Source organism: Lepidochelys olivacea (genome assembly GCF_965140295.1).
Source record: "Lepidochelys olivacea isolate rLepOli2 genome assembly, chromosome: 18".
Taxonomy (NCBI): Eukaryota; Metazoa; Chordata; order Testudines; family Cheloniidae; genus Lepidochelys; species Lepidochelys olivacea.
In genome coordinates this window covers 28,476,840-28,496,964 of record NC_140428.1, presented here as the reverse complement: position 1 = coordinate 28,496,964, position 20,125 = coordinate 28,476,840, and the positions used below count along the sequence as shown (strand labels likewise).

Sequence of the window (20,125 nt, the reverse complement as noted above, 5' to 3'; positions counted from 1 at the left end):
TCTCTAGGAGACATGTCTGTAGACTAGCAGTTTCCAAACTCTATTCTATTGGTTCATGTACCACATTTCTTAAAAACTTGTTGTTAGGTGAATGGATGGGATGCCAAACTCACATACCATACCACCAATGGTACATGTCCCACAGTTTGGGAACCTCTGCTCTAGACATTCATTGTTTTAACATTTGTTTAACTCCATCACTGTTTTTATTAAATTATTATGCATTTACACAATTACCAATTTCCAAATATATTTTTAAATCCCTCTGATTTTAAAGAGATTCTCCAGTGCAGGCCTTTTCAGCACTACAGCCACTGTCTTGGTAACAGGAAAAGAATGTATTATTACTCTTTAGCTGTGAGGCATGCTACAGTTATTTGTTCATGATCAATGACAGTGATCAATGACCTCAGAAGCTCTCAGAAAAAAACCCTTTAAGTAAAATTCACTTTTGAAATTCAAGTCCGAAAGAGGCTCCAGTTCACAGAATAGGTCTTGGAGGGAGCAATTTCAAAACCAGATATTCCCTCCTGCTCCCCAAAAACATCCCCTTGGGAAAACGTCACTTGTGGTCTGTTCTTCACTCTGCAATAAGGGATGGAGCACTGAATAAATTGCTTCATTCCCTCTGAGGCATCTGGCACGGGCCACTGTTAGAAGACAGGACACTGGGCTAGATTGACCATTGATCTGACCCAGTATGGCTGTTCGTACGTTCTTATAAATATAAATATAAAGAACTACAAGAGTTTTGGAGAATACTAGTGAGCCAAAAAATTGTGGAACTATTCAAAAAAAAATGGTTACTGGTTAAGCATGATAGGTACCCAATATAATTTGTGTTTTTTGGGGATGAGGAGAGGAGAGGGGAGTTTAAAATCATTCAACAATTTTTTGTATGATTTTATTTAACTCTGTGGATTGTTTGCAAAGTTTTCTGTGATGACTTGATTCACTTGCTGTATAAACTTTCTTGGTTAATTATAATTAACCAGAAAAACCATATGGTATTGTTTCTATTCCATGACTGGATGAGCATCCAAGCACTTCTGACATGAATACTCACAAATCCAGTTTTGAGATTTGTATTCTGTAAAATTTTGTGCCAGTAAAACTGGATCACGACTTCTCCTTTTTAAAATCCCTGCTTAAAACGTATTTCTGCTGTGATGTCCCGAGGCCAGATCACTCCCATCTGGCATTTTGGTTAGGCAAATGATCAGCTGTGACTCCTGCTCAACTCTTAATTTTCGTATCTCAGCCTCCTATTCATCTGCACTGTACTTGTCTGCCTGCCATGTAGATTGGAAGTAATCTGGGGAAGGATCAGTCATTATTATATGTCAGTACTGTACCCAGCACATTGGGACCCTTATCATTGATTTGGGTTCCTAGAGGCTATAGTATTACAAATAATAAATCATAACAATAATCAGGAAATGCAGAAGAGACATGAATGTGACTGAATTTTTTTAAATGAGTGCTTCAGTCCAAGTGTCTCTGGAAAATGTTTTACATAATTTGCCCACTACTCACATGTGTTAAACAAGTGGATGCTTAAAATTTACATGCATAAAGGTTTGCTTGCCAGTCTTGGGATTTCTCACTGCTGGGAAAAGAGTCACCTTCTGTTGTAGGATGACCTCAGCATCTGAGTTCATAGCTAGCTATTCCTTGGTGTATCAGTACACAGCATCTTGCAGGGTGAGACGACCGGGCATAGAGAAGCCCTGTTTGTCTGAACGTGAGGGCACATCACTAAGTTGATGGGTTGTACAGTTTGAGCTATTGGACTGTAATGGTCAGAAGAAAATGTCTTTTTTTCTCTCCTTTTTGACTACACTCAGAGTTATCTACTAACTATTGTTTAGAACCATTTTTATAAGATCAAAGTTCTTAATCTGCCAGACACATTTCAATGCTGCTGCAATCAGAAACTCTTAAATCTCCTACTTAGGGTGTTTATTCTTATATTCCAGAGAGTGCTAGAAGGCTTGTCAGAGGTTGAATACCAGCTTCGCCTGTCCCTCTTTGACATCACATATCATCATTTCTTTGGGAGAACATGGAAAAGTACCACAAGACCTCTCAAAGTTGTGCCAGGACAGCCACGCAAAGTGGTTTTCAATGAGGTAGGACAAGAGCAGAGAACACAGCTCATCTGAGAATGCTAACACCCAGTGAGTGGACAGGGAGATTTTCCTGGATGAACATAGGTATTTTGCTATATGAGATGCACAGTGTTTCAGCCATAAGGCAAGCAAAGAGTAACCCACTCAGCACAGCTCCAGCAATCGCTGTAAGTGCGGCATGACCCTCCAACAGGGCTTGTCTGCTTACTACAGGAGTGTGATTTCTAAAGCGTGCTGATGTATTGTGCTGGAATTGATCTGTGTAGATCCTGCTGGTGTGTGCTAAATGTTCCATAGTGCACTTTAAACGGAGAGCTGTAACAGCACTATGCAAAATAGAAATCACAGCTCTAGTGCATGTGACTCCGCTGAATAGACAAGACCTAATTCGGCTCAGCCCCTCCCACTTGCAAAGCGGAGATGCCCTTTTGGTTCACATGGTGGAATCTGTTTGCACGTCCGGTACTGTGATGTGCAGGCTGCCTCACCAAGAGATCTGGCGCTGTGCTGGTCACATTGGACAGAGGCCAGTGTGGGTACAATCGCTTTGCAAGAGCAGCCATGTGTTTCACAGAGTGAGCCTGACGTTGCTGTCCTGAGCTGGTTTATTTGCACATTAATATAGACAGACAAAAGAGAACGGGGAGCCCGTTCAGTTACAGTCCATCTGTATCTATGGAAATCTACTGTTTGCTGAATACCCGGAGTTGCAACAGCTGGACACTTTTTAGCATTAACAAGAGTCAAGTGAACATGGAGATAAATACATGACATACAAGTGATGTAAAGAATTCAGAGACACAGGCATCTGGCCCATTTCATACTGTAGATAAAATACCATGCATACCAATGGACCTGCATAAATAATGATTAATAACAATGTATCCACGGCTCTTATGCTCCTGAATGTCAGAATATAAAGGGTTCTTTTTCTGTCATAAATCATGCGGACATCGCCTGATATTGTAACCTCAAAGAGCTCCTCTAAATAGTAACATAAATCTGATGGATGCTCTTGAGACTGTAATGCAAGAGCTCTTCTTCACTTCAGAACATAAACCCCGCAAGTTTTTACAGATACTGTAATAAACTGTTAATCACCTGCTTCATCCTTCTGTACATCCTTAGCTTTCTCCGCATGTGCAGGAGCTTCTGCCAGCTGCGCACAGCTCTTGCCGCCCTGACTTTATATAAAGAAAGGACAAGAAAGATGGAATTGTTAAAGATTTGCCAAACACTCAACCTTCCATGGTTTGTGTATATGAAGTGCGGGAGCCACCCAGGTCAGAGGCAAGGCTTGTACATCCATTTTTGTAACCGTTTGTATCTTTGCCATTCATAATTTGACATGCCTTGGCTGTGTCTCCTGTTCATAAGAACTTAAGAATATAAGAACGGCCATAATGGGTCAGACCAATGGTCTATCTTGCCCCGTGTCCTGTCTCCAGACAGTGGCCAGTGCCAGATGCTTCAGAGGGAGTGAGCAGAACTGGGCAACTTATCTAGTTATCCATCTCCTGTCATCCAGTCCCAGCTTCTGGCAATCACAGGCTAGGGACACTCGGAGCATGAGGCTGCATCCCTGACCATCTTGGGTAGTAGCCATCAATGGATCTATCCTCCATGAATTTACCTAATTTTCTTTTAATCCAGTTATACTTTTGGCCTTCACAACATCACCTGGCAACAAGTTCCACAGCTTGCTTGTGCGTTGTGTGGAAAAGTACTTCCTTGTGTATTATAAACCTGCTGCCTGTTCATTTCATTGGGTGACCACTGGTTCTTCTGTTATGTGAAGGGATAAATAATAGTTCCCTATTCACTTTCTTCACACCAGTCATGATTTTATGGACCCCCCAGAGTCATCTCTTTTCTAAGATGAACAGTCCCAAACTTTTAAATCTCTCCTCACATGGTTTCCCCTTTGGTCCCAGCTGCTTCTAATAATTTTTCTTTCCCCTGTCTGGATCTTTTCTGTTTTTTTCTGTGCTTCTTTTGAAATGAAACAACCTGGTTGAATTTTATCTGCTCTCACAGTTAATCCTAGAAACTACACATGCTGCTATTTGCATAGACCAGAGAACTTCTCCATTTCAGTGCAAGGTTCTTGATCAAAACCTCACTTTAAATACACAAAGAAGGAATTTTTTAACAAGTATAAGCTATTTTCTGACCAGGGGGGAAAGCTCAGTGGTTTGAGCATTGGCCTGCTAAACCCAGGGTTGTGCGTTCAATCCTTGAGGGGGGCCATTTAGGGTTCTGGGGCAAAAATTGGGGAATTGGTCCTGCTTTGAGCAGGGGGTTGGACTAGATGGCCTCCTGAGGTACCTTCCAACCCTGATATTCTATATCCAGCCTCAATCGATGCAAAAGTGCTTCCATCCCCCATGGTGTCCTGAGGTTACTGACCAAACAAATGCTTTCCTGGAACAGTGCAGTTCAGAGCAACAGCTGTTTTTTGTGGAGACATTTACCGAAATAGCTTAAAAGTAAAATTATTAGTTAGTCATATAACAATGTGACTGTTTTGATTTACATATTTTAATAATGTGACTATTTTGTATTTTCTGTTATGAAATGGGACTGTTTCTGGTAATCTTCTTGGTCCAGGGATAATATCCTATAAGGAGGCACCACTCCACAGTGTAGGGTACATATATACAGAGTGGATAAAGATGGGTTGGGTCAGATTATTTTTAAATAATAGTGGGGAGAACACTAGAAAATATATGGCAAAATCCTTTCCTTGATTTTAGATGGGATGTAATCAATCTTCTTGCTGCTAATTTCTGTGACTCAGTCATGCACATTTAATATCTGTTGCAATCCCGCTGAAACCAAGTCTTTGTTATCCTGGAAATTTGCTTTTCAGAGGTGCTGATCCCACACAGCTGTAGCTACAAAGGCAGCGGGAGCTCTGGATGCTCAGCACTTGTGAAAACCAGGCCCTAATTGTTTGCAGATTCTGGTGTCTTCTGTCATGCATATTTTCCCTATTCAAGCTTCTGTGGGGCTGTTAATTTTTCACCGTTTGGATGCCTTTCATTCTTCTCCTAAATATGCGCTCACTCATATCTTTTTATATATCTAGAACAATAACAATTCTTACCAATGAAGTATTGGAGATGGCTGTGATTTGTCTCAGATGTCTCATTAGGATGCAATTATGTCTCTATTATGTCAAATCAATTTGAATTTCAATGCAAAACCCAGGCTTTTTGTTAATCCCGGTATTGGGTAATGGGCTTAGTTAATGATGAGAGAGACAAAGTGGGCGAGGTAATATCTTTTATTGGACCTCGCCCACCTTTTCTCTCTATATCCTGGGACCAACAGGGCTACACAACAACAACACTGCATAGTTAACAATTTCCAGTGTCGTCTTGTGTTATGTTAGAGATCAGACAGCAGAGGGCAGTGGTACTCTAGGAACGAAAATGAATTAGTACGTAAATTAACAACATCCTTCAAGCACAGCAGTTTCCTCTCATTACCTTGACATTTGTAATTCATAAAACCAGGGTTTTTTACAAGTTTAATCAACTACAGAGAATTTTTCCCCACTTATGTGTTAGATAAAAACTTGGAAATTTCCTTAGGGCAGACTTTTAGAGACACAACTGCCATAACAACCTGAGCGTCTGACTCCGAGTAATTGTCGTGTTTGTACAAACATGAAAGCCAAGGAGAAGATACACCTGTCTGTTATGGGCATGGATCTGAGTTGAGATCTCTGAGATGAGATCTCTGAGATGAGATTTGGTGTCCTTTTCCCTGATGTGGCTAATTATGTTTGTTTTCCAGTTCTAATGGTAAATATTGCCAAATTTTGCATAAATTAAAGATGCTAATTTTCTTTATTTAAAAGAGTGTTTCAGCAGCATTAGCTTTAGTTGTGTTATTGGCATAGACGTTACTTCCCAGGCTGTTTGAATAATCAATCAATTAATGTCTTGATTTTTTTTTTAAATTAAAAAATGAACCAGTAAGGCAAACATAATGCAATGCATAGAGATAAACACAAACATTTCATGCACTAGCAGATTTGGGGTACATTTTCTCTTAGTTTACAGCGTTCAGGTGTTTACAAAGTTGCATTTATGAATTCTAGGTCAGTATGTGTGTGCGCTTTATACAATTAATGAATTAAATTTTAGGACCCTCCTTATATTAGAGTGCTGGATTTCACAAACATAAAGTTGCATAAAAATTATTATTTTGCATTTGAGTTTTCCCCAAAGCATTAAATAAACTATATTACACATTCTACATACTTTACAGTATGTACTTATAAATGATATGTGAGCTCTTACATTGTTAGAATAACCTACATTAAACCACAGTAGGAAATACTAAGTAGATGCCATGTGACCTAGTTAACATCATAGCAAACACCTTACATTTCTGAATTACCTGACTTTTAAGTGCTTGATTTCATAATTTCATGTTGCATTAATGTCTCATTGATTCAGTTAATGTTGCATTTAATTTCCCAGGTCTTTAAGCAGGGAAAAAAGGACAAATCTGGCCTAGGGCTATTCTCCATCCCATGGTTTACATACTTTTATGTGCATCCGGATTTGGGGAAGAAGGCTAGAAAGTCACTGACGGTAACATTGAAGTTGTGGGCCTGGGGGGGGGGGGCGGAGCTGTCAGCGGTGATAAAGGCAGGAAAAGAGGAGTGCGTTTTAGAGGAAAGATGGAGCAGATCCTCACCTAGAGTAAATTGTTGTAACCCCAGTGACACCGGTGGAGCTCTGACAATTTACACCAGCCGAGGATCTGCCACAAGGAGTTCCGATGACATAAGGGCGTGACTCCATCCCGGGGGTAACTCCACTGGCTGCAAGAGATTTACCCTCAGGGTTAACTTCCTCTGTTATGGGTAGGGCCATACAGTTCCAGTGACCTCAAGAGAATTGTGGGTGGGTGCAGGGGCCACCTTATCCTGTTCTCTCTCCTGTACCAGGAGTGGGATCCACACCAGCATAGAGCCAGGAGAGCCTGGATTGGCTGGAAGGGGGGAAGCTGGGGGCAGATCTGTCTGTCATCACATGAAAGTGGTAGCTGACATCATGATAAGTGGATGAGGGTACCTAAGGGGCAAGAGCAGGGGGGTAGAAGGAGGGAGCCTAGGTGAGAAACCGGTGAGAGGAGGAGTTGTTGGAGATCCTAAAGATGTGACTATTGAGGCAGGAGGAGATGCAGAGAAGTAGAGGGGTCTAAGGAGTCACTATCCTCCTGTGAATTCCAATGTGCGGTCTTTGTCCAGTTGCGGAATAGAGAGTCCATTCTTGAACACAGCTCTCTCATCCTGAGACCTTCAGTTTTGGGCTGCCCTTTGGTGCCTTGACCCCTCTCCTCGCTGCATTTAACAGCTGTGAATCTGCAGGCTGAGGAGAGTCCTAGTTCAATGCCTACTCATCCCTTCTGATGTCTGGGGCGTGGGGAGGAGGGCATTCTAAAGGAGGGGAAGAAAATGGAGGTTGTTGGGGAAGCTGAGCAGGTTGCCCATTGCCTTTAGCAGCCGCTGGGACTTTGCTCTTGTGTAGCACTCTGGATATTGGTCTGGTCTCCTGCTGAAGAGAAATCTCCATGGTGCATTTCACTGCCATCAGGAGCAGCTTCAGTGTGTGTTGGGGTTTTTTGTAAGCTGTACTGAAGTGGACGCCTGGGAGAAAGAGCAAGGCTGAGATGTAGGAGCAAAGGAGTGTTGCAAAACAAACAATAGGAAAGGGAAATGCTGCTCTGCTGTGGACATAGGGTTCAATATGTCACTAGGTTATTTTGATACTGTTTGCCTTGGAAAGATGCTATTTGCTTCTTAAATTGCATATTTATTCACAAACAGGAGCAGGGCTAATGATTCATACAAGGTGAGGTGAGGTGAGGTGAGCTAACACCTGGCATTCAAGAGGTCATAAACATCTACAAGTTAGCTGAAGATTTCTGAAAGCATGTCATCTGGTGCATACTTTAGATTATGCTAGTCCTGATGAAAATTGAAAGCCTGGTATGAGTGCTAAATAACGTGTGTGTGTGTGTAAGATGAAAGCATTAGAATAGAGTGTGTTTAAATACCGTAATTTATAAATCTGTTTACCCCATCATGAGTGTAACAGTCAAAGACAGATAAGCAATGATGGTGATGTGAATTGAAATATCATCTATTCTGTCACAAGAATTAATGCTTTACAGATAATTTGCTGAGCCTGATATGAAATTTGTATTCATCAGTTAGAATTACGTGATTAGAAAATTCAAATTTCTGAGTTTATTTAAAAAGAACAGGAGGACTTGTGGACTAACAAATTGGTTAGTCTCGAAGGTGCCACAAGTCCTCCTTTTCTTTTTGCGAATACAGACTAACACGGCTGCTCCTCTGAAACCTGAGTTTATTTAATAATTTTCCCCGAGGAGAACTCATCAGCCTTGTTTATAACTATTGCTAAGCCGTCTCAGTAAACAATTACAATTTTGTTCACCTTCTGGAAGTATATTTTAGCTACAAACAATTAAAGTGCTGGTATAAAGCTGCTCACAAACAAGCCGGTCTTCTGGACGGGGGATACATTTCTGAACTGTGTGAACTACGTGCAGTTCCCGTTGACATTAGAACATAATGCAACGAGGTACAAAATACTTACATACAAATGATGTTTAATTTGTATCTAGAGCAATGGCAGGGGACCTGATCCACAGCCCAGGGAAGTTCAATTGACTTCCACTGTATCAGACCCATTGTGCGCACATTTGTGAATTGTACTAGTTTGATCTCCCCTTCAGGGATTCAGGGCCTGATTCTCCTATGTACTACTTTTGCTTACAGTGGAGTGACTCCTGATTTACACTGGAATAAACAAAAGGAGAATCAGGCCTTCAGTTCCTACACAGGAAATGCTGAACTTTTGGCTACGTGAGATAATGTCTCCTAACCTTTTCCTCTGGCACAGACTGCCCTCTGGCAATTTATTAACCAGAGAACTGGGCATCGCTTAGTTCTCTACAAGAAAATGCAAAGGGAGAAAAAAAGCGCTCCAGAGAGTTAAAGTGTGATGATCTCAAGGTGACCCCTAATTGGGAAGATTATTGTTACTTTAGAGCAGGGTTTAAGGGAGAGGAGTATGTTAGTAAAACTTTTATTAGCAATAAAGGAGACAATGGTAAACTTAGTTTTATAACCGATCCACTTTAACAGCTTCCTCATTCTTTGCAAGCCAAAACATAATTCTCTCTCGGTCCAGTCACCTGTCAGCAGTTAGTGGTCATTATTTCATCATTTTGCAATAAAAGTTAATCGAATAATGATTTATTTCTCTGGGATGATATTTTAATACCTTTCTCTGTTATCCCTTCCTGACGGTCTGTGATTACTGTAGCTGTTTTCTCGGTGACACCATTATAATGACTGTTTAATAGAAGGATTAGCCTGGCTTTCAGTCATGTCACTGGCAGACATCCCCCTTCCCCCTCAACCCCGTACTCTTAGGTCCATATCATACTGTTGATCCTCATGGATAACTCTCTTTCACATCAGCGCAGGTGAAGGTCACGATAGGCCTTAGATTTTTCCAGTCACTTTGCTTTTCTAGCCTAGAGCTCACAATGGTATCTTCAGGTCAATTGAAACCTTTGAACCATACTTTTATGGAGTTTGCAGCTGAAGAATAACTCATCCTTATTGTTTGGGAAAGTGGGCCGCTTTAACAATGCTGTCCATTCTCAGGATTTGTGACATTTACTAGCTTTAGTCCTAAATATCTCAATTTAAGTTGGGGAAATGTAACCTGTAACAGGACAGAGGCAGGGTTGCCCCTAGGTGCCATTCCCATGTGGCATTGCACACACGTTTGCTGAATTCCGTAGGACAGAAGTGTACAAATCACTTCTCCCCAGAACGTATTAGTGCTGGATTGTGTGGACTTGGTGGCGCCATTCTTGGAACCTGCAAGCAGGGCCATTCCTCCAGTTTAGGAGAGTGCTCACCTCAGGGGGGAAATTCGAGCTCTGCTGGGTCTTTGACAGCTGGGAATTCTGTGAAGGCACTTTCATCTGGAATGCTCTCCCCTCTCCCCACTGAGCATGAGCCCTGGCTTCCAGCAGCCCTAATAGCCCCTCCAATGCAGTTAAGGAGTGTAATGAGAAGCTAAATACAAGACTATGTAGAGCTTTTAAAAGTAGAGACCAGAACTCATCTTACCAGCCAGTGCAGCGTATGGGTGGAGTATGGTGTGATGTGATCCCAGCAGGCTCCTGTCTGTTCAACCAGCTGTAGTTTCTGGACGATCTGCAGAGTCGTTCTCTAGACAGAGCATATTTGCAATAGTCCAGCATCAAGGTGGCCAGATCATGGATCTACACTGGAGAGGTAAAGGCATTCAGAGGCACAGACTGGCTATCCAGTTAAATGAGTGGGTGATAATAGACACTAACAGACTGCAGATTTCTCTTGCAGTCCCAGCTCTTAGGCTAATTCTTCGTAGGAGGGAATTGACCTGACCTGAAGGTTAGATTTTTTTCTTCTTCTTTTTACAGTGGTACCCAAAATGTGCTAGGCATTGCGCAGACATAAGGAGACGAAGTCCCATTGGTAAACCGGCCCCAAGAACTCTACACTTTCTAGTAGGATCCCTTTAAAAAATATTCCCTAGTGATACAGTGTGTGGGAGATGAACGATTACTGTTAGTTACCCTCCCAGACCCCCGGGATCATTTGCAATGGAGCTTCCATCAGTTCCTATTGGAGATTATTCTGCAGACTGCTACATTTCACTGTCTGCCCGTTTTTCTGGCTGTTCATTTTGAATATACCTGGACCTTACTCTCCAACTGTAACATGCATTCAGCTGCTAATAGCTACTCCACCCAGGCCTGAAATCTGCCATGTTCTTTCTCTCCCTCCTCCCCCAGACCATTTATTTTCACACATCTTTAAACCACCCCAGCATCGTCGCAGTGGTGGAAGTGGTGGCTGCGGCCAAGAAGCGAGAAGGGACCCACCAGGATCTGTCTTGTGGGTTTGGAATTCTGCACCTGTTCAGCAGCAAGTCAGGACCAACTGATGTGGCCACAAAGGACGGAGAGTAAGTGTTGCCGGCTGCAAAGGACAGCGAGACTTGCGAGTTGCTGTAGCATTTTATAAGGTGGAATCAGGTTTCTATGGCAACATGGAGTTATTGCTCTCCATTTAGAGAGGAAGGATGGTCCCGTGATTAGGCCACTAGCCTGGGACCTGGAGACCCTGCTTCACCACAGACTGCCTGTGTGAACTTAAGCAAGTCATTTTTTCTCTCTGTCTCTCAGTTTCCCCATCTCTAAAATGGGGATAACTAGAGCATATGAGGATACACTGCTCGTGGGGGGTCATATACATACTTTAAACAGGTTTGGGTTGAGCCTTTTCCACTCTTGGCTACATATATGAAAATTGCATGGACTACAGCTGTCCTGGTGGCTTGTGGCTGGGCCTTTATTCACCTCAGCTGACAGGCCTGAGGTGGCAGGTTGGGTGAGGTCAGCTGCTGGATTTGTAACCCAGCAAGTGATGCCCATGTGTTGTCCTGCATGTGTGCAGAGTTCACAGCCTTGACTCAGCCAAGCCCCCCTTTCCATGGCCAGCGGAAGGTAGCTCTTTCTGCCTTGAAGCTCTTGAAGCCCGGCTGACTGTAAGCTGAGTTTGCTCCTGGGAAGGGGAGCGCGGCCACACCCCACACTTGGGGCATGAAAGACATAAATAACCAAAAATAAAGCAGGTCAGTCGCCCACCGTCCTTGCCAGCCAGGGGAAAGAGGAGACACTCTCCCGCCAGGCCTGCTTCCTCTTCTTCTCTGAACCCTTTCCTGGTGGCTGCTTCACTTTGTCACGCTGACATTGTCAAACTCCCTGTAAATACCCAGTGTAACGCCTGTTGTACACTGGATCCTGCCTACCCACCAGCCATTGCCACTGGGGAAGCTTCTCAAACCAGGGAGGTTTTCAAGGGAATATCTATGTCCACTCTCTGGGGAATCAACCTGAAGCAAAGGACCTGGCTTCTCAATCACCTGCCCTCCTTTGCTACTCAAGGCTCTCAGGAGACCAATCTGCTGGCAGAGAGTTCACGGGACTGGAACAGAGGGTTGCTGTGTATTGATCAACAGAACCATTGTGGGAAATTCACTTTGGAGTATAGCCATCTAAACGGCCATGTTTGGTTTGTGCTCCTCTTTAAATCTAGGCTCAAGCTGTATCATGGGACACCGCGAGCGCTCCTGCACCCCCTCCTCCAGGACCCAATGGAACGTAAGAACATACAGAACTACTTTCTACTTGACTTTCTTCCCGGGCTGGTCAGTAACATGTCTGTGTATTTGTTTACTCAATGTAGCGTTGGCTGTTTTCTGTGTTAGTGTGTCAAGCTTTTGGCTGCTCAGGTTCAGGATTAGCTACCCAAAATGGATCAGAAGAAAAGCCCGGAAGACAAGGGTGCTGGTTGGTTGCTGTGAAATGCCCCTGTGCTGTATGCCAGGCTGTTTGAGGCCAGGGCCAGTTATTGCTTATGGGCAGTGGAGTTGGCAGCACCCCAAGGCTCTTTGTCATAGCTGGGGCTACTGGCAGCCTCAGCAATGTGCTCTGCAACATTAACGGCTGTCGTTCATGCAGGGGCCCATTTCTGGGGCGTAAGGAGAAAAGGGGCTTAATTTCTGCTGCATCGATCAAATCCCGTCCCATGACAGCATGTCCACTGGCTAGGCCCTGATCCCGCAGAGACTTCCACACGGACTCAGTTTAGCACATGTGAGTCATCCTGTTGGCTCTGCTTGATGTGAATAAAGTTAACTGGATGAGAGTCTCTGCAGGATTTTTAAGCTCTTTGGGGCATGGAGTCTGCATTTAGGGTCTTGTAGAGCACCAAGACCATTGTCAGTTCTCAACAAGCAAATAATAGCCTTGACGCATCTGCTGGGGAAGGCAGAATGAGCCCAGAGCACAGTGTATCAAACAATCTGCCCACCAAACCCCACCCAGCCTTTCTCAGTATTTTATAGGTATTTTACATGGCAGTGAGTCTGTATCTAGCTTGATGCATGGCTCTGCCATGCAAATTCACCTCTAGACTGTAAGTTTGCATTTTCTAGTCTGCAATGGAGGATTCCCCAACCATGTCTCCCTCTCACACTTAATCCTGCACCATAGCAGCTCCAGTGGGGGCTGACCTACAGAGCTCCTAGATCACCCACGTGTCAGCTATAGGGCAGGAGGAGTTCTCTGAGTGTGCCACATCCAGGAGAATGAGTGAGTGAGCCCAGGAGTTGAATCTCTCTCTCATACCCGGCAGTGGGCAGCCTGCTACAGAGACACTGAGGTGAGCCACCCCACGATTTAAGTTGGAAAGAACCAGACTGAAAACATGGATAGCTAAAGCTAAGCAGAAAGCTGTCGTGAAGGAAGAAGAAGGGATTCTTTTTCCTTTGCCTGGAAAACGGGCTCACAAGCTGTCCTTTCTAGTGCCAAATGTCCTGTCTGAGCTGGAGGAAGACCACCCATCAGCGGTGCCAATAGTTCTGTGTACCACAGAGGTACCTCTAATTCCCACTTCTGTAAGAGAGAGAGCTAGATGACCCTAGCAGAGCTCAGCACTCAGCGAACTGGCTCAGTCAGGCCCAGACTGGATATCTGTACAGGCAGGGAGAGGTGAAAGATGGGCAATGTATGGAAAAAGGTGCCTCTGTGGATACTGGCAAGAAAACCTGACACAGCCGATAAACACAAATGGGCTTCAATTATTGATATATACGTATTGATGGAACACAGCCCACAGAGCAGGAAAAGTGCACTATAAAATATTAAATATAAGAGCAAGCTGCCTTGTAAAGCGTGTAACAAGGACCTTGTCTTTCTGAACATGCCTGGCTCGTCCCTTTGTGCACTGTTTTCCTGAAGGTTGGTGCTGAATTTGCTAATGAACTGTAGCAAAGCTGGGTGGTGGTCGTTTGCCCTGAGAAACCTTCGGGATGTTCCAGAAGCGGAAGCAGGAAGGAGGGTCAGTTGCACTTTCACCAGTTTTGCTTTTAAAGACCATTTTTTCCACAAGCTCTCCAGTGCCCTGTCTCCTTCCACCAGGCTGGTTTCCTGTTTGCAGAGATGAAGGGTCCAATCCAGTGCCCATTCGAGTCAGTGGAAGAATTTGCATTGTATTTCCACTTCCTACTGTGCTAGTCAGACACATGCTTTCTTTTTTCAAATATCAGGGATGCATGGGAGTTTTCAGTAATAGGATAGTAATGATAACAGCGTGACTCCAATATCTGCTGCTAGAAACGGGGGAGAACGTGTACACATAATCAGAGCAGGTTAAACCAGGGGTAATTTTAATTTTGAAAAACCTCGTTTGGTAGGTTTTTATTTTGCGGATTCAAACCTAGGAGGTGTTTGGTTCTTGGTTCATTTAGCTGAACTTACACAGGCTGTCAAAATGTGGGGAGCCAATGTGGATTTGAATACATGGCTATGGTTTTGGCCCACCTCTAAAACTGACCATTCAGAGAAATATACTGAGCAGTTTTAGCAAATTTTGGGTAACTTATTCTACAGCTTGCCCAAAGGAAATGAGCAAGGGGGTGGATTTCAAGTTGCTTTCAAAAGCAAAATGTAACTGAAACAAAACTTCGTAGCTAAGGCTTGGTTGCTGTTCCACAAAGACTTGTCAGATTTGTTTTCCTGAGTTGGAAGCTAGGTAGCATCTTTTGCCCAGGATAGGGGTCTTTGTGAAAGGTCATTTCTAGAAACTGTTTTCTTTCCTAGCAAGGAAAACCATACTCACCGTACTAGCAAACAAAGCAAATACATGTCCACTAATGCAGGGACTGAGCCTCGGTGGTAAGTGGCAGAAATAGGTGCCGTGATTGCCTGGTGATGCTGGTCAATAACCATGTCTGAAAAATGATGAACACTAGTTCAATTGGTTTCAGAGTAACAGCCGTGTTAGTCTGTATTCGCAAAAAGAAAAGGAGGACTTGTGGCACCTTAGAAACTAACCAATTTATTTGAGCATAAGCTTTTGTGAGCTACAGCTCACTTCATCGGATGCATACTGTGACTGCCCACTGGAAAGCTGTCTATGTATTGAAGCCTTCCCCAGAGAAGATGGCTTGTGTTTATTGCCGTCTAAGAGGAATAACCTGCAGGTGAGTATCCAAGTGCTCAGGATCCACCCCCTAGAGGCAGCTGTAGTGTATCACCTCAGAAGGAGTTAGTTTATTTTTTAAAGAAAGCACTCTAGTTTTCCCAGTTTGCGTTGGGGCTGCTGCAATGTTCAGTGGGAGAAGCCCATGAGTAGCAAATACCTCTCAGCAGCTTGAGAGCAGAGACCATTGTTAGACTGCTGAAAGCACTTGGGAGATGCCAGGTATCAGGGTGTGTACCACTGATTCCGGCATTTCAGTTCCTGAGGGGAAACCGAACCTCCACCGAATGAATCACTCACGATACAAAGATGTGCAGCAGAAAGATAAAAGGGTCGCTCTTCTGAGTGCATGCAGTGAAACAGCAGGAGATGCAGCCAGTTTCACTATTCCCATCTCATGCTGTACTACGAAGAGGGAGCAAAGTTAGCACAAGAAGTTTAGGGAAGTTCAATTAAAAACAAGTCTCCCAGGGAGCCTTTGCCAGCTGTTATGGATTAAGAATTTGCCTTTCACTGTGAACTAAAATGGCACAGACATATCATAATGCTCCCAAGATCAGCTGTCTGCAGGCCCTGTTCTTTTCTGAATGGGACTCAGATGCTGGTCTTTTGAAGATATGTCTAGATGGGGACTTGAATAGAACACACAAGATTAAGAAACAACCTAAACAAGAGCATTTAGTTGCAGTGCTATTGAAGAAGGGATGGATTTTCTTCTTTCTTCTTCACAGCTGAGTGAGAGTAGATCCAAGTAATTTTAAGTTGCTTAATCATAATCTTCCAGAGACTGGGCATTGTTTTCATTTACCCTGAAGTTTCAGTGTGAGGATTTGTAAGCCCAGAACTCTTAACAAAGCTAAGCCTGAAAAGGCTGCATATTCATTTTTGAAGAAAACAGACTTTTTAAAAACAGGTTTTACATTGCTGATAAAGTGCGCATGTATTGATACCTTAATTCGATCAGCTTCTCCAACGGGTAGCACCATTATAAGTCTGTCTCTCTGTGTTTTCAGATATTGCATAACGTTTTCCCCTCTTTAGAGAATAAACACATGACGGTGATAGAGAACACTCACCTTCAGTACACCTTAAGGCCACACCCGCCCCTCGAGACCATGTATCACCTCTTCCCTGAGAATATGCTGGTGTCTGGGCTGCAGAAAATTCCTGGTTTGCTGCTAACACATGGAGAAACAAGTAAGGGATCCTTCCATTCTGATTCCTGCATGTGTAATCAGACCACAGGACAGTAAGGTTGGCATAGTATGTACCAAGCTACAGTGCTCGTGAGTTACTCTGGACTTTCCCTGCTTATAGAATTGTGAGCATTTGTATTATTATGGCCTTGGCCTGCCAGATCTGGGGGTTCAGCTGGACTTTATCTTACTGGCAGAGCAAAGCTCTGTGAGCTCTCTGAGACAGGCCCCAGCCTTCTCCACCCATCAGTTATTACCGGAGGGAGATCTGAAACACACGCCAGCCAGTGTGACCATTGTGGGATGGGAAGAGACCGACCGACCTCTGGTCCCCCGATCAGGGAGTGGGCGAGGGGCTGTGGGAATGGAGAGAAGGGAAGGGGATGCTGAAGGGGATTGGGGAGGGATTATTGCAGAACATCTGGTGCCCAGAAAGCACTGCACGGTACAAATGTATTTATTTATAGGGCCTGATTCTCCCAGCCACTGCACTCTCACAAAGTGGGAGCAGCTCCATGAAGGCCAATGGGCTCATGCTGATGTGAGCCAGAGGAGATTCAGACCCACCCATTTTAAGTTTACGCACATCTTCTGTTGCTGGTTTGTGGTCAAACCTGAGCTTCCAAATGCACCAGCTGCTTCTCATTACAACACAAGTAGTGTGCTCCTGCTAAATACACCAGGTACCAGATGTGGGGCACAAGAAATGCCTGGCACGGCCTAGCAGGCAAAGACATACGTTTCCTTGTCACCCAGAGGAATAGTACCTGCGCGGAAGGCAGAAGGGAGACCATGAGGGAAATGTTATAGTTTTCTCCCCCCAGTACTGTTACTTTGAAGGGGAAGCGGAATTGAAAAGTAGGGTCACCGCTGTTAAATAAAGCGGAGTGTTTTCCAGGGGGTCATAATTCAGAGATTCCTGTGTATGGCATATAATGTGCTCATCTGGGTGTTTTCAGTGGGAAGGGATTTCAAGGTGAATGTGGCCTTATCACACAAGCGTTTGCTTTCCTCTGCTAACGCAGTGCATCAGTTGCCAAGGCGCCGAATAGATGCAAGCAATGCCTGCAACGCCGAGTGTGTGACGCACTGCTGCTGTTGTAAGTGCCAGTAATTAGGGATTATAAATGAAAAATCTAGCCGTGAAAATGTCGTGCTCACCCGCAAAAGAACCACAGCGACCCCTCTTCTGAGAAATAAAGAAAGAAAGCAGGATTTTCACGTAAACTCTCTCTCTCAATGGCCATCTGAGCACGAATCCCTGTGACTCAGCTCTTTGCTGAGGTGCAGCCAGCCTTGTCGATGGCTCATAAAACAACTTGCAGACGAGTCCATTGTGCCTGCTCTTCCACAGCCTGTGTGTTGCCCCCCCCCTCGATTCTCCCCCCCCCCGGTGGACATTTCCTTGGGTTTCCTGTGGGTTTTAAGCTGAAGGTGGGTTTTTATGGACACGTGGTGTTTTGCTGTTCGGAAAGGCTGCAGCTTTGTGTACACCGTGTTCTACATTTTCGTCAATGGTAGCCCCTTTCCAGGAAATGAGGAGGTTAGGGAGAGTTCCCTTGTAAAATGCTAAACTACAGTGCGATTGGGACGCGTTTATTGTCACTAGCGCGTGATAATGAAAGCCTGGACTATCCCTGGGTAAGTCTCTGTGGGATCCCGTCCCGGTCTGCCCCCTCTTCTGTTGGGGGTGGGAGTGCGGTTTGCCAACCTTCCCACAGATAGGCCACGGGATGCAGCCAAACTCCATGAATGCCCCCAGGTACTCTGGGAGGTCGGAGCCATCTGCTCAGAGTCTTGCGTCTCTGCTCCGGGTCTGGCTCAGTGTCGCTTGTGTGCTCCCCCATCAGCATGGCGCTTTTGGACGCTCCTTGCCACTCCAATGCCTGGGCCCCACATGCTGGGGCTCTGCCGTAAAGGTAATACAACCCTGGCCTCTAATTTTTCACCGAGACTCCATTGGGCAGGAGAGTGGGACTGTGTGCAGCCCTATCTCTGCCCTGCCCACTCTCCCCCACCCACCTTCCCCTGTGCATGTGGCCCAGGGCATGGTGCCATATAAGCAGCTGGGCTCGCCTCCTTCCATGTTGGAAGGGGGTTGTGGGTGGAGATCCACATTCATGTGTCCGGGGGAGATAATCTGGGCCAGTTTCAGTCTCTTTGACCTGCCAGTTGTCAGGACAGAGGCTAACGCACCATCAATAAGGGTCACAAATCTAGTTTCTCCTTCTGTTAGTGCCTCTGGAATCTCAGCCGAGAAGGGAGTGGTTGTGACCCAGAGGCATAAACCCACACCAGACAGACAGCACGTGTTCCTGCCAGAATCCTTTTCATGCAACTTCCCTCTGGCTGCAAGGAACATGAGCTCTGCTTTGACTGTGGTAACCAAGCCTGCTAACAAACAGCACGATCAATTATTCATGTCTCACTGGTCCAGTGTATCCGCTGCTGGTAAATAGAGACACTGCAATAACATTTCATAGTTTGCTGATCGAACACTGGACCTGCTCAGCCAATTTTTACGAACTGACATCTGCTTGAGTTGCTGATGTCTGTCTGAGCAAGGCAGAGTCTGTGCTGGTTTTATTGGACCAAGTTATGTTATTTCATTATGAATTATATGGGGAAATCATTGGCAAATAAATAAGACCTGATGGTTTACAGTGTACCTGAGTTCTTCATGAATTTACAACAAGATCTTATGTTTATTGCTACATCTTAAAGCCGTGTCCTTTATTGGCACTTTACCTGGACTGTTGGTCCAAGTGTTGGGAGTGAAGATAGCGCTGATTGTGACTAAATACACATGAGGGGTTGTCGTGCATCCCTTCATCATGGTAATAGTTATGTTAACTAGTGGGACTGTTTAGGTGAGTGAGGATTGCAGAATAGGCCTGTAGGTAAAAGATGCCTTAGATATTAATGTCCGTAGATGTTTAGTTTTCATTTTCCTTTTTAGTTCTCAGTCTGTGCATCTTGCTTTTGTGGATCTGTACTGACAACAAACACAGTTACAGAGCAGAGATGGGCCAGGAGTGATGCGGCACAGAGACCAATTGTTATTGGATGGAAACTGGAACGGGCATTCTATTGAAAGAAATGTACTGTATACCCAGAGAGATCTCCTCCGGGACAAAGGAACTCTCACTAGAGAGGCTGATCACAGTAGGACTGGGAACAGAGCCTTTCAGCAGCCAGCCAGTGCGCTGAGGACTGCCTGCCCCAGGAGCTGAGGATGAAAGTCTGACAGCTTTCAGGGAAAGATTTAAGACCCACCTCTTTGGCATTAGCCTTCCTGAAAAGCCACTGAGAATGGCACAAAAGAAAATAAACCAAACTGATCTGCCTGTTCTTTGAATGGGGGTGGGGGGGAAGGGAAGGTAGAATAACAATAAGAGGATAAGATCAGTCGTGGGAAATTTTTGAGAGAGAAATGGGAGAGCTCAGGTGTCCATGTGGTTCAATCATATGGCTTGATATCATCCTGTGTTACAGCCCATTAATACAGCAAAGTCAAAGAGGCATAAACATAGTTAACAGAATATGCTGTTCAGAAGCCAAAAAAAAGCCCATCAACAGCCTAAACATAGAGCAGCCCCAGACGTAACATCCACACGGCATCAGGTGCCACT

General features: G+C 44.5%; 1 protein-coding gene across 5 annotated transcripts in view; it reads left to right on the top strand.

Annotated features, from left to right (window-relative positions):
- The window catches only part of NPHP4 (nephrocystin 4), a 100,527-nt gene that overhangs the window by 7,046 nt on the left and 73,356 nt on the right, over nt 1-20,125 (top strand). For all 5 annotated transcript variants that reach the window (XM_084652086.1, XM_084652085.1, XM_084652082.1 and 2 more), the window contains exons 4-7: nt 1,980-2,132; nt 11,043-11,215; nt 12,349-12,413; nt 16,339-16,494. In XM_084652086.1, coding sequence (XP_084508212.1) covers nt 1,980-2,132; nt 11,043-11,215; nt 12,349-12,413; nt 16,339-16,494 — 547 coding nt within the window. The remainder of the gene's footprint in view (nt 1-1,979; nt 2,133-11,042; nt 11,216-12,348; nt 12,414-16,338; nt 16,495-20,125) is intronic.